This window comes from Cariama cristata, unplaced genomic scaffold (assembly GCF_000690535.1).
Source record: "Cariama cristata isolate BGI_N322 unplaced genomic scaffold, ASM69053v1 scaffold24784, whole genome shotgun sequence".
NCBI lineage: Eukaryota > Metazoa > Chordata > Aves > Cariamiformes > Cariamidae > Cariama > Cariama cristata.
In genome coordinates, this window is record NW_009613892.1 from 5,753 (window position 1) to 20,181 (window position 14,429).

The 14,429-nt window shown below is 45.0% G+C and overlaps 1 protein-coding gene across 1 annotated transcript; it reads left to right on the forward strand.

Annotated features, from left to right (window-relative positions):
- Positions 1-9,820: 9,820 nt before the first annotated feature.
- On the forward strand, positions 9,821-14,076 carry LOC104160941 (keratin, type II cytoskeletal 4-like). The gene is made up of 7 exons (XM_009699202.1): positions 9,821-10,342; positions 11,157-11,371; positions 11,698-11,758; positions 12,429-12,524; positions 13,128-13,292; positions 13,379-13,504; positions 13,786-14,076. Exons 1-7 carry the CDS (start codon positions 9,884-9,886, stop codon positions 14,074-14,076), a joined length of 1,413 nt encoding a protein of 470 aa, XP_009697504.1. The 5' UTR covers positions 9,821-9,883.
- Positions 14,077-14,429: the final 353 nt, after the last annotated feature.

A 14,429-nucleotide genomic window follows, 5' to 3' on the forward strand; every position in this document is an offset into this window, starting at 1 on the left:
TTACCAATTAAATGATTAACAAGCATCCAGTTAACAGCCTTGTGGCTGAGCTTCCTATTTTCTAAGCTATTTATTGTCTTCTCCACGCGAGTCTCATTTTTTGCTGTGTTCTACACAATCGAAGCCAAAACCTTAATGAGAAGTTACAGCTACACTACTTTATTCCTCCAAAATTTGGGCATCTAAGTCTGAGCCGGTCATTTTAGGTTTTCTTGGCCTCAACGAAGAAGAGAAATACCTCAGACATTCTTGTCTCTCAGCAGATTTAGCATCAAAAGTTGGAAGGGATGAGTCCTGCCCAGTCAGTTATGGTCTTTAACTGGGGACAGTGTGAGGAGGGCTATTTATAAAAAAGTAGTATTTCGCACTCTTGTACCACAGCAAGGAAATATGGTGTCCAGTCCATGCTATTGTTCCCAGCTTCTAAGAACTGGGCTGCCTTTGGCTGTGCCTCATGGACTCATCCTGTCCCTTGTGAAGGGAGTGACTACGATACTGCAAAAATCACTTATAATTTGCCGTTCAACAGAACATTCCTTTACAGATTGTTCTTGACAGAGGGAGATACTCTTAAGGCCATTTGCTAAAATGTAATTAATGTAAGGAAGAAGGACAAACCAAACCAAAACAAGAATCCTCACAAAACCCAGCCCATGGGATCCTCCAAGCTGAGAATGCAAAGTGATTTAAAAACAGTAAAATTCCATAGGATTTCACAAATGTTAAGTGTTATGCATTGTTTTGCATATTTAAACCTATGAATTGCTGCCAGGCAAGGCAAACCCCAAGAAAGCCCCAAATTATTCATCTGCATCAACCAACCCCCACTTCTGAGATGTGTATAAAGGAGGTGCTCAGGGGTGTTGGAGCACAGGGGCCCCTTTTCGAGTTGCAAGCTTTTCTGTCCTCCAGCATCCTCTCCCCCGTCACGTCTGCCAGCGTGAGCCAGCAGCTCTCAGCTGGAAAGTCTTTTCATGGAAGAAAGTTCTTCTCATCATCTTCTGCTGCGAGCAGCAGGAGCCGGTGCCGAAGCAGCGCCTTCCCTTCCGCTGTAGTATTTGGAAGAGGTTATGGAGCCTGGAGCCACAGCAGCTGAAGCCTCCAAAACACCGATGGGTGTAAATGGATTTCTTCTGGTCAAAGCCTCGCACTGGGGGTCTGTGGAGGCTGGGGGTGCAGGGCCATCCACACCAACAGTGAAGGTGGGAGTCATGGGTTAGGCTTCCACGGCAGGAGCTGCAAAAGTGAAGGCATTCGTGCGGTGCATGTCAACGAGAGCCTGCTGCAGCCTCTTGATGTGAAGATGGACCCCAAAATCCAGCACATCCGAAAGCAGGAGAGAGAGCAGATGAAGAGCCTCAAAACCCAGTTTGCCTCTTTGATTGACAAGGTGAGAGCTGAGACAAGACTTAAAGGAACGATGAGTTTTAAGTGTGAAGGAAACCTTTTTGTGCTGGGGTCTTTGATTCCTCTCCTTCTCTCCTCCTGTGACATGAACCTTTTGCTGGTTTTAGCATGCATGACTCCAGCACCATGAGCTGCAAGCACAGATCTAGCTGATAATGTTATTTTAATCTGGCTTATGTGCTTTGATAAGCTGCATCTGTTTTGATTATTAATAGCAGAAGGGAGCTGTTCCTCAAAGGTATCTTACTGAGCTTCTGCACTGTTGACTTCTCTCTGTGCAGCTAGGCCTTGTAAAGTTGCATTGTCTCCTATCGATAAATGATGGTTTCCACTATCAACCAATTGATATGCAGATCTATTTAAATATTCCATGGTTTCCGTAGCTGCCACAAAGGCTGCGCTGTCTAGGGCTTCCTTGGAGAACAGGAGAGCAGCATGCCCAGTTTGCGCTAGGATTATAGGATTACGAAGATCTCACCGATTCCTTTTTGTCCTCTCCCCCCTTTCAAACCACAACTAGGGTAAGCTGTAGCATCCCGTGACATATCCTCTCTGTCAAAAGTAGTAGTGCAAAGGTGGTGATTTTTTCTTTCTGTCTTCACTGTGTAACTTCTGGACCTCATTTTCTATTCCGCTAAGCTCTGTGAGTCTCAAAGTCAGGAGAACATCCCCAGAAGAGATACAGCGCAATGGGACAGGACTCAGTCACGCTGGGAATGGGGAGGTTGAAGGCGAATTGAACAGTGAAAGCTGCAGGAGGAAAACTCCATTTACTGCTGAAAGTCTTAGGAGCTGCAAAGTCATAAGCACTTGTCTAAACCTAGTTTAATTCACTCTGGAAACAGAAGCAAGGCTCCTATATTAGGTGCACTACCAGTATTAATTGCCAGCTCACTCTTTTTTTACTGTCAGTTCCAAGAGCTTGAGGAGGCAAAGGGGAGAGGTTGCGATGAACTGAAGTCCACCAGAAAGAGGTTGAAGACCTGACTTTTGTGATCCAGAGAAGGCGGGGTGATCTTGGAAATGTGAAGAAGCAGGTATGATGGATCATATTTCCTCTGGATCCTAGATATGAGATCCCAAGTCATGTTTTCTACCTCTCTGTGGCATTTCTTTCACCTTTATCAAAGAGTATTGCCTCACACTGGTTCCATTGGTCCAGAGAAGATCTTACTGATGCCGAGCAGAGAAGAAGGAATATCGGCTGGCCTGTTTTCTGTTGGATCATTTTGATTATTGCAAAGAACTAATTGCACCAAATTAGATCATTGGATTAGCTACAGCCACTCAGAAAATTGCTAGAATTGCTCCAGCAAGAATTCTGGCAGGAGACAATGCTTCTGACACAGGTTCAAAGCATCCAATAAGCAGGGTAGAATTATGACTCACCAGTAATTCAGCACCCATAGAAACTGGTGTAATTTTCAGACCATCCAATTCATTATATTGTTTATAACGGGAAGTAATGGAAAACCTTAATTATTACTTCCAATTAGAACAAAGTATTGGTATCCTGGAAACAAGACTTAAACACAGTCTGGCAGTACAGGGACATGTCCAGCCTTTCTGTAGTATGTCAGAATTGATATTTGATTTTGGAAACATTTGGCTTTGCTATAAATAACCTCAATGCTTCCCGATTTGGGACTCTCAAAAGAAGTGAGAATTGCTCTTTCAAAGGTGAGTTGCCACACGGCGACTAAGAGGGCAGGGAAAGTAAGGACGGTTGGAGTCGATGATTTTATGGTTGGACTCAATGATCTTAAAGGTCCTTTCCAACCCAAACGATTCTATGTTTCTATGATTCTGTGACTTCTTGTGTCTCCCCTGACAGGTGTCCTCTCTGCAAACATCAGTTGTGATGTTGAGCAGTGTGGGGACTGTGCCCTCAAAGATGCCTGGGAGAAGCATGTTGAGCTGCAGAATGCCCTCCAGAAGGCCAAGGATGAGCTGGCTGGCATGCTGCGGGATTACCAGGAGCTGCTGAACGTCAAACTGGCTCTGGATATTGAGATTGCGACATATAAGACTCTGCTGGAGGGTGAAGAGAGCAGGTGGGTACCACTACAACCGTGTGTGGGTAATGTTCAGTCCTTGGGACTCTTCAGCGGAGACAAGCAGGCTGGAAAAAACTAGTTACGTGATGGATAACGTTGTGACCTTCTTCTCCTTCAGAATACGCCTTGGGAGCCCTGTGAGAGTGTGGAAGTGAGCTCAAGGTTCTCTATTTTCCTTACAACGCTAAACAATCTAGTTCTGGTTTGCAGGGGGAGGAGGAAGGCTGTGTCCTCCCCATGAGTGATACGGCTTGTGTTTTCCCATGACAGTGATCACCACCCCTTCCATCACCATCTCTGGCTGCGAAGCCGACCTGGGATGTGGATCTGGTAGACAGTCCAAAAGATGTAAGTCCTCCTGTAGCACTGGTAGAGCATCCCTACCCAAAGATGCTGGTGCCTGCCGCAGAGGACCCACCTCCAGAAGCCTTGCCAGCTCTGTAGGCAGGCAGTGTATCCTTGGTGCTCTCGGCTGCATCCCCAGGAGAGAAGAATTTAGGGTCGGGGGTGGGGGTCGTTCATGCCAGAGCTCAGCAGCTCCGGGCACTGGTGGGCTCTACAGTCGGACTGCAGGGTGCTGTGGGGAGAGCTGCAGAGCTCCAAAGAGCATGGGAAACTGAGGTCACCCACAAGGGATGTGTTGGCCAGGGGTGAGGATTTCAGCCAGACCTCCATGCCCCAGGAACACTCAGATCTCACCTTCAGCTATGAGAGTCCGGACAACCAGGATGTAAGACCCAAGACAGAAAAAGGAAAGCCCCGCTCCACTTTCAGTGGTAAAAATGTCCTCAATTCCACCTTGCACACAAGGAAGAAGCATACTGGGTACAAGAACATTGTAGCATCATGAAACCACATCAGAGAAACTCCACTGGGATCACATCAAAAAAGGGACACTTAAAACATCTCCATTTTGATTTCTGCTGTTTCTTTAAAGGGCTGGTGGTTGTGTTAGGGCACTTATTGTCACTCAATTCCTGCTTCCCACCAGCCTTCTGGTTTTTTCCCCTGATTAAGCCTTTTCTATCTATGAAACAAGTCGTGACATGTAATTCAGAATCCTTTCTCTGGAATGCTCTGGGAAGTATTTCTGGAAATGAGCTCTCTAGGATTCACCATTTCATCAAAGTCTATCTGACGTAATTTTAGGCAAGTGAGTGGAGTTGTAGTGGTGAGACACACGGGGTCACGGCGAGGAGGGGCAGGACTCCGGTGATGTTCTTTGCTCGCTGTCTTGGAGCAGTTCGGTCAACCATATGCAGGCAGGCGAGTCATAAAGGAAATCTCAGTTCAAAAAACCACATTTCACCTTCTGTAGCCAGCAAAGAGTAATTACATCGCTTGTACTCCTATTAGCTTCCTTGCTTAGTGTCCTGACGTGCACAAACTACAGCACCCTCACTTCTACCTTGATGACTCAAAAGCTTTAAACTTTTTGCTCTTTTTCCAATAAACTGCATGGAGAACACACCTGTTGCCTCTTGGTTTTTAGTGTTTGTCAAGAATACAAAAATGGTCTCTTCCTAAATTGGCCAAGACCTAACTGCTGATTAGAAGTCCTAACGATCAAACAGAGGTGGCAGGGCTGTCCAGAGAGTGTCATGTAGATGCAGTCTTTGGTTGGTGTAAATTATGGAAGCCTTTTAAAATCAGCTTATTTATGCTGATTTGCACCAAATTTGGCTCCTACCCAATGCTATTCAATGGGTGTTTTAAGATTCAAAGAGAAATCATCTCAGTCTCTTTGCATTTTTATGGCATGTCTACCACAGAGGTGTGACGATGAAACACATTTTATACCTCTTCAAAATCTGCTGCAATAGGGTCATTATAGGGAAAAAAAATCAGGAATGCACTTGGTTGTTTTTTCAACATCATTTTAGAAATACTACGACGACCAGTTTAGGATTTCCAAACAGATCAAAGGGAGATATTTTATTGTACGTTTGAGCAGATTAAAAAAAGAAGTCGACAAATTAGTAACATAAATCAACCACAAAGGACTAAAATGTTTTGTGATTAAACTGATGAAAGCCAACGAGCAGAACAAAGAAATGAACCATAGAGAAGCAAGTTGGACAGATATGTGTTTTACAAAAGGGGGAATCCAGAGGGAAGGTCTTTCTTATCCAAAGCAATTGTTGTGAGTCAGAACTGGAAGAACTTTCTCTCCCCCCCATAATTCTCATGTGATAGGAAGCTATTTCCCAATTAAATACGAGGATCGCAAAAGAAAACAGGCATAATCTTTAATGAAGAAAACCACAAGGAAGATTTGACAAGAAAAGAACAATCGAGCAGCCATAAATATTCATTAAGAAGGGTTTGAGTATCTCATAAAGGTTATGGTGTTCCCATTGAAAATAGATGATCCTGTCACTTATTATGCAAGAGAAGAATAAGTCATGGAAGTGACACAGAATTAGGGTTGTTTTCTCACCTTCAAACTCCCCCTGTCACCATTTCAAGATCTGATAAGTTAATTTAGTAAGTGCTTTACTTTAAACCCATGACCGGCCTCTCTGAACATCAACACTTCATGAATCAGCCAGGCGTTTCATCAGAAATTCAGCAGTACATCACAAAGCTGCTCAAATCAAATCAAACATGGGTTTGGGCATTGGGCTTTAGCATAACAAAAGGACCAGTTCATCTCCTGCCGACTGAATATGTTTCCCAGGAGGACCTGACCCACCTGCCATGGGCAATTCCTTCCTTCTGCATGGCTTAGAGAATCTCTTCTGCCCAAGAAAACAACTTCAACTGGAAGGGAGAAGAGCTCTTGTAGATTTATAGGGAAGTTGCTGTAACCTATTAACAACTGCAATACTTTTTTTTCCTTTTCTAATCTTTTTGCTTTAACAAGCAGTGTGATGCCATCCCATTCAGGGGCCTCGGATTCATCCATCCCACATTCATTTCCACTTTGCAATTCTGTGGGAGGAAGGCATCAACATGAAAAAGATCAAAACAACCCTTCGCTTTGTTGCAAGCCTCAGCTTTACAGGCGCTAATCACCGCACGAAGATATGATAAATGTATTCACCAGGGACTGGGCAAATCTGGAGAGCGTGTGATGTTGTGTACTCTCATTAAGACTTCAAAGGTGCTACAGAAATTTGGCGCCCAAAGGGTGGGACTAATTTCACCTAACTCTAACCGTCCAGAAGTGGGGCGCCTGGTCTAGTTGTCTGGTTGTCTAGACTGCCTCTGGTAGTCCATAAGAATAGAGGTAAGAACCTCCAGAGGTGGATTCCTCCCACCTGTCTTAGCTGCCTATTTTAGGAGGCGATGAATCACCGTCTGGAGACGCCTATCTCTTTCCATTAGCCATAGAGGGAGTCTCAAAGATGAAATTAGAATACGTGGCTAGTTTGGTGGCTGAAGTAGGGAGGAAGGTGCACCCAGGCCCAGTGTCTGATGAATGTTATGAGGAACATCCTTTGAAAATCCAAGCCTCGACTTCTAACATAGAGCAAATGTATGCTAATGAGAGGAAAAAATACATTACCAGATTGAACTCCCTTGGATAACTTTGGCTTTAGGATACGAGGGAACGAGGCTGCGCTAATCAAATCAACTCTTTAACATCTCATGAATAACATGGACAAGAGTCTATCCAGTCAAGAAACTGTGTGTGTAAAAATACATGTTACGACCCAATCTTACATCTACAAATGGTGTTAGCACAGGTAGGTTATTGCCATTGTCCTATCTGAATGCAATGAGTTTTCTATGGCTGTGGATAATTACAGAGATGGAGCATGGCTCTTTGAGATTATCGCATAAAACATATTTTAAGAGCTAGTTCGGATTCACCTTCAGAAGCAACAAACAAATTAATGAACTTCACATGTTCTTGAAATGAATTCAATTTTCAGCAGCACATTCAGGGAGAATGCTGACAAAGGGAGAGATTGCAAGTTGCCAAAATGACTCATTCAACTCCTCATTAAAATATTTTCCTTTTTTGCTTCCTCAGTCCTTACCCTTCTTTTTTTTGAGTCAAAAAGATGCAATTTTTGCTTCAGAGTACTCTCCCATTTCCCATGTTCATACTCACACTAACAAATTGTCGATTCTTGAGGTCGTATGCACCAACAGGCGAAACACTCGTCGTTCCTTGGAAAGACCTAAAAGACATTAAGTGAACTTTCTGCATAGCCACCTTCTCACTGGGATTCAGGAACAAGAACAGGGATTTGGCTAACACAGAAATTTTACCCAATACCAGGCAACTTATGCCCAAAATCTCTTACCTATCAGGAAGCCAGCGGCTCTGGTGAGGTATTTTGGAACTGGGGCTGCCGCACCATGGTTGGTTCGCAGATAATTGAAGTCTATGCTACGTTCCAGGTGTCTCCCACACAGCCGACGTGTATAATGGGGTGCAGAAAGGGAGCAGTGGCACACCAGCCTTCAGTGTGACTTCTGGTCCAGGATGGTGTTTTCCTACACAGACCTCAGAACAATTGCCTTTTGTACTCTTCTTTGGATTCAAAGATGCATTTCGCTTCTGATAAATCTTTGTTTAGCACTTAAAGGATCTGGGAAGTTACAAGCTTTAACTTGAAGTCTCTAATATTTGTTTTAACTGATATTGCCAATTGTGCTGGCAACCCTGTATGAACTGTGAGCCTAAAATACTATAAACAAAGGTGTAATCTGAAAGTCATGCTGTAAATATGTAGAATTATCCCATTTGTATAGGGCAAAAGTATCAGTTTACACAACTAATTTATACCACCAGCCCCTCAAACTCACCTAAGTTGCAATTACACGTTCAATTAATAGCCTTGTGAATCTTGGTGCTGCAGTCACGTCCTATGGTTTCCGTGTGCATGTCTTCTTTTTAAGAACTTGATATTGAAAGGTTTAACGTTTTAAGGAGGTTTAGCATTGTTTTTATGATTCGCACCGCCTGATCCTAATTCTTGGAAAATGTTTTCGGAGGGAGTTAATGAGGATGAGGGAACACAGCTACTGGGTGTCTCCAGATACCATCCCGTTGTACCTATAATATGTAGACTTCTCCAAGCGTTGCTCCTCTTCGGTCAGGAAGGGCTGAGGGCGTTTAGTTGTTTGCACAACAATGTCTCTTTTTCTCCCAAACACTTTACTCTCAAAGAACTGAAAGCGTACAATTGTTTTGACTTTCCAAATGTCAGTTTGGAGAAGGCCCCGAGATGGTTGGCAGACAGATTCACCGTCTCACCTCCTTGGGCTGATGATTAGGAGAGAGAAAGATTCGTCTTGCCAATATGAGTCAAAGCCATCTCTGGTGTCCACTCTAATCCACTCATTAAGACTTCCTCTGTTGATGGAGAAAGACCAGCGCCTGCGGAGGCTGAATCACCCCCCTTCCCCTAAGCACGGACCCAGGGGCTGTTTCTCTTGGAGATGTATCTCCATCGAGTGTCAAGGACGTGTCTGGCAAAGTCACCCAACTTTTAGCTGTTGCTTCTTCAGTGAGGTGGATCTCACCAGGCTGAAACGTGCTAATGTTCCTTTTTTGTTCCCTGCAGAGACTACCAGAAGATGAATCAAAAAGGTCTCCAACATCCAGCTTGGTAGAAGCTCCAATATAGTGAGGGCCAAAGATTTAACTCTGTCAAATGGATTTCAGGTTAAGAATTTGCAGCATTACCCAAGTGAAAATGTCACTGACTACACAGAACATAAATCTGGTAAGCAAACTGAAATATGCCGCAGTTCCTGGATGCAACCTGCTCTGTTTTGGTTGTGTTTCATGGTGGTAAGAGAAGGTCAGTGTGAAATGCTGCATGGGAATGTTTTTTGGGGGGCATTTTGAGTCCTTGCATATGAATCCAGACCCATAACTCAGCGAATTTGCTGGTGTTTCAGACACAGAAATGATCCATCCATCACAACACAACTTCCACAGTGTTTTTCCATGGTTGACTTTGGGTTTTTTTGGGTTTTTTTGTTACTTTTCCGCACCCAAAGATTGTGAAATTACCCCCACGAAGTGCAAGTCTGCAAAACATGCCATCATACACAAAAATCCATGAGACACAAAACCCCAAACAACACACTGCAAACGAATCACAAAGAGTTTCTTCAAAAATGTTTCCTAAACTATAATTAGCGTAAGTTAGGGGAACACTTCAAACCATAATATATTCTAAGCCAACTTGCAAACAGAGCACTTTTAGATTCCTTTTTATTTCCTCAGTAGTTACTATTTGCTGGGCTGTTTTGCATTTTGAGGAGCATTTATTGCTGCCAGGCAAACCAAACCCTAAAGCACTTTAAATTAACGTCCTGATCCTATCAAGGCCAGCTTCCCAAATGTATATAAGGGGTAGCATCACCGTGTCACTTCAGCGGGATCTCTGATCCTCTCCTGCAGAAGAACTTCCCCTAAACTTTCATATTCCACCTTCGAATAAGCCACGATGAGCAGACAGGCGCCTACGGTGAGATCTGTCCTGGGACGAAGAGGCTTCAGTTCAGCTTCGGAGATTTGTGGTCGAAGCTACGCTGCTTCTGCCTGCCAACCTGTCCGATGCGGAGCTGGTGCCTACAGCAGCAGGAGCGTCTGCAACCTGGGTGGAAACAGGAGAATTTCCTACGTGAACGGGGTCTGCGGTACTGGATGTTTTGGAGAGTTGGGCTTCGGAGGTGTAGGCTGCGGTAGTGTTGGAGGAAGGGTTGGCCTTTGTGGCCCCAGGGGATATAGTATCGTGAGAGGTTACCCCGACCGCAAGGCCGATGGCATCCAAGGTATCTGCATTGATGAACGGCTTCTGAAGCCCCTCTGCGTTGGGGTTGACCCGCTGGAACATGAAATACGCTGTCAGGAGAAGGAACAGATCAAGACCCTCAACACCCAATTTGCCTGCTTCATCGATAAGGTAGGTGCAAACCTGCTGTGTGCTTGCACTTCTTTAAGAAAAATAAAATACAACCAGCCTCCTCCAAAACCCCAGTCCAGCCTGTGCCATGAATCACCGAGCCGGGTCCGTGCAAGGGTCCAGGTTCCCACAGAGCTGCGTTGGTTCAGAGTGAGATCCTCAGTGTCGGGGACGGGCTCATTTCAGCCACATACGGGCATTTGAAGGGGTTTGTATCGTGGCCATGGTAGCACTGGGCTTTCTTGCGGGTGTCTCCTCTCTGGACGGCTCCAGTTCAAGGCTGGATTTCTCATTGCAGCCTTGTTCTAGCTCAGCTGGAAGTTACAGCCCTGATGGGGTCATCCTTCTGTCCTGTACGAGACCCTTTCCCCTTCTCTGTCTTCAAATATAGCGACTGTTCCAAAAACATTCCTGAAGGCAAAGGAGGTTAATCTTGATTCAGGCACCTAAACGTTAGATATCTAAGTCTGAGCTGTCACCTTAGGATCCCTTTGTAGAAAAAACCGGAGACAACCAGGTTCCACCCTCTGGGGACTGAATCTCATCCTAAAATAAATCAGAGGCACCAGAGGAGCTTTATTTCTATTCATCGGTCAGAAAGGCAGATTTAGACATGTGGCTTTGGATTTCTAAATAGTTTAGACATGTGACTTCCATATCTGTAAATAAGGGCAGATGATCATCGTGGTATATCACCTCTCACTTCCCAAAAATCCTGTTCTTACACCCGCAGTTTTACAGTCAGAGCTAAACCAGGTGCTGAGTTATTGCATCCACCTCTTTATTTGAAGAATTGCTATTTTTTGGCCTGCAGGTCCGATTCCTGGAGCAGCAGAACAAAGTGCTGGAGACCAAGTGGGGCCTCCTGCAGCAATATGTCCTACCAAAGAAAGGGAAAAACCTCGAACTGTACTTTGAGAATTACATCTGTGACCTGCGGAAGCGCCTGGACTGCTTGCTATGTGAAAAGCAAAAACTGGGCAGCGAAGAATGTGCCACAAGCCAGCTGGTGGAGGAGTTCAAGTGCAAGTAAGGACCTTCAGGTCTTTTCTGGCTGTTGGCATTTCGCTCCTCTGGTTCATCTCAGGCAACATCTCCCAGACATGTGGCACATCCCCTTTGGGGATGTCACAGTCTTCTGTCTCACTTGCAAACTCTTTGCATTGTTAATGTTGTTGTTCATGAAGAAGCTTCTGATCTTGGGATGGTCTAATGTTTGGTCTCCAGACACTGATTTTGCAGTGCCTGACGGCAGTCTCTGAGCAAGCGATGGTTGTTATTTATGCCTGATGGTTAATGTCTGTGTGTCTGATAGTATCGCTTGCCCCAGCCCTTTCCTTCTCCTTTCCCAACAGATACGAAGAGGAAATCAACAGGCGTACAACGGTGGAGAATGAGTTTGTGGCACTCAAAAAGGTGAGCAGCTCAAAATACATGAACATTATACCTATAATGAGTTTATTCGGTGTAAAGCTTGGTTGAAATAGTGCCTTATGAGCAAATGCCCGGCAAAAGTGTTACAATGAGCAGAAGGAGGGATGCCCGTAAAGAGGCACAGGGTCAGAAAAAGAGGCAAATGCAAGTAGAAAGTAAAAATAATGTATCCTCAAAGCTTACATCATCAGCACTACAGCAATAGTTCTGTTACCCCAAGCACATTCTTGAAGTGTAATGGGAGGGTGTATTTGTGGAAGGGGGACAGAGTAGGAGAGGTCACACTGGAATACCTGGTGTCTAAGACGCTGGTTATTTTCTGACCGTCTCTTCACATCCTTTATACTTGGACATCAGAAAAGCAGAAGTCATTTGAACAATATTAAAAAATTATGTTTAAATACTCATTAGTCAATTCTGAGTTTGTAGCTAGGTCCTAACTAATAACCAAACTAATCCCTGTAAGTCACGTTGAAATGGTTTTGTTTTCTTTTAGGAGACACCAGGGCATCTTGACTCACCCTCTCACACTTTTCTGCTCTTGAAATCTTGTTGAAACAGGTTTCTGTTTTATTGGTGCTGCCTCTGTCTTCTGTGTGTTTCTCCAATGTTTTCAGCGAGATTGGGCTGGAACGTGTCTCCTCTCTTTCAGGATGCAGACTGTATCTTTTTGAACAAGGAAGAGCTGGAGGTGAAGGTGGATCTGTTAAGAAGGCAGTTGGAGTTGTTGAAATGTGTGTTTGAGGAGGTGAGTTTCTCTGGTCCGTTCCAGGAGTTTGGTGATGTTGCCTCATCCTTCAGGCGCTTCAAATTTCTACAGCTTGAAACCCCTCTTGGACATGTCTCATCCTAAGCCCTGAACACTTGAAAGCATGGAAGTACCGCGTTGATATAATATTAACATGATTATGCTGGAAATAGGGTGGTTCCCCCTTTCTTAATGCAGTGCCAGGTATGAACTGGCTGTGTCCTAACCCTACCCCTGCGAAAAGAGATGTGTCTGTCTCGTTACTCCGGATTGCAGTCGTCTGATTAGAGCTAAAGAAACTCCCAGCTTAATCCTGTCATTAACATCAGTAAAGCAGCTGAAGATGACAGGATACTGAGGGTTAAGTCACTCAAATTCCTTGCCCTTGATGTGGACAGAATTGCTGCAGGTCAGCGTGTAGGTCAGCAGCTGACATGTGGCAACTCATCGAGCTAGGGAGGATTTTCTGCTGAGCAACCTGAGGGACATTTCTTGACTTGTTATATCCACCAGCTGAGCAGTGTGGCTCTTTGTCCCAGCCCTTCCTTCACTACAAAGTCTGAGAATCGCTAACGACTGACTAAGCCATTCCCCAACCTGTAGGAACGCGCGCAGGTAGATCGCCAGCTATGCGACACTTCGGTCATCGTGAAAATGGACAACAACCGAGACCTGGACATGGAAAGCATCATCAAGAACGTTGAATGCTGGTACCAAGAAATAGCTCAGAAGAGCAAAGAAGAAGTTGATGCTTTCTACCAAACCAGGGTGAGTAAGAAGCTACCTGGGTGTCTGCCTGGCAACTGAACAGGCTGCAGGTCAAAAATAACAATTGTCTTGTTTCTTGATTCCAGTTTCAGGAGCTTCAGGATAAGAGAGGCAAGTATTGTGATGACCTGCAAAGCAACAAGTGTGAGATTTCAGAGCTAACCCGGATGATACAGAAGTTGCAGTGTGAGCTGGAGAACGTGAAGAAGCAGGTAGGAGAGGCCCAGAGGTGATGTTTCCAGAAAGGGGAATGTCTTGGATCACAGCTCAGATATGGGGGAAGATGATGACACATCGGCCTTTAGTAGACTTAAGACCTGCTCTAGGCTGTAGTTGGAAAGCGTATTGTTGAAAAGTGGATAGAGAGAAGGGACGCTGGTGGGGTTTTTTCCTGTTTGCAATTGGAAGAGCAGACTAATCCAAAACCAGAATGTCCAGGAATTAGGAAACAAAGCCTTGAAGACACCTGCACTGTTATCCTCACCTCTGACAGGTCTCCTGCCTGCAAACCTCCATTTGTGACGTTGAGCAGCGTGGGGACTGTGCCCTCAAAGATGCCCGGGAGAAGCATGTTGAGCTGCAGAATGCCCTCCAGAAGGCCAAGGATGAGCTGGCTGGCATGCTGCGGGATTACCAGGAGCTGCTGAACGTCAAACTGGCCCTGGATATCGAGATTGCGACATATAAGACTCTGCTGGAGGGTGAAGAGAGCAGGTGGGTGACAGACACCTTGTCCCTTTTCTCCTGTATATCGGAGGCCAGAACGATTCCAGCTCCCAAGTGAATTTTGCAGCTCCAGGATGCTCCCAGGCTCACAGGAACTGGGGCTGGAGAGATGGCTGGAGGCCATACAGGCCACCCTTGTGCCAGCAAAACAGTTCCTGTCCTAGGGATAGTCAGATGTGTTACAACAAGGGATTAAGCGGGGTGGATGTATGGCTGGAAGTTATGAGTAATGTCAGATTTCTAGATGTGCATGCGACTGGTTAATAGGATAATGTGCATTTCTCTTCTCTCCCCTAACAGGATATGTGTGGGGAACCCAGTGAGCGTGTGTAAGTAACCTGAAGATTTTAAACCATGAGGGTTTCTCATTTTAGGAAAGGCAGTTTACAGAACAGCGTTATCTGTCTGCCC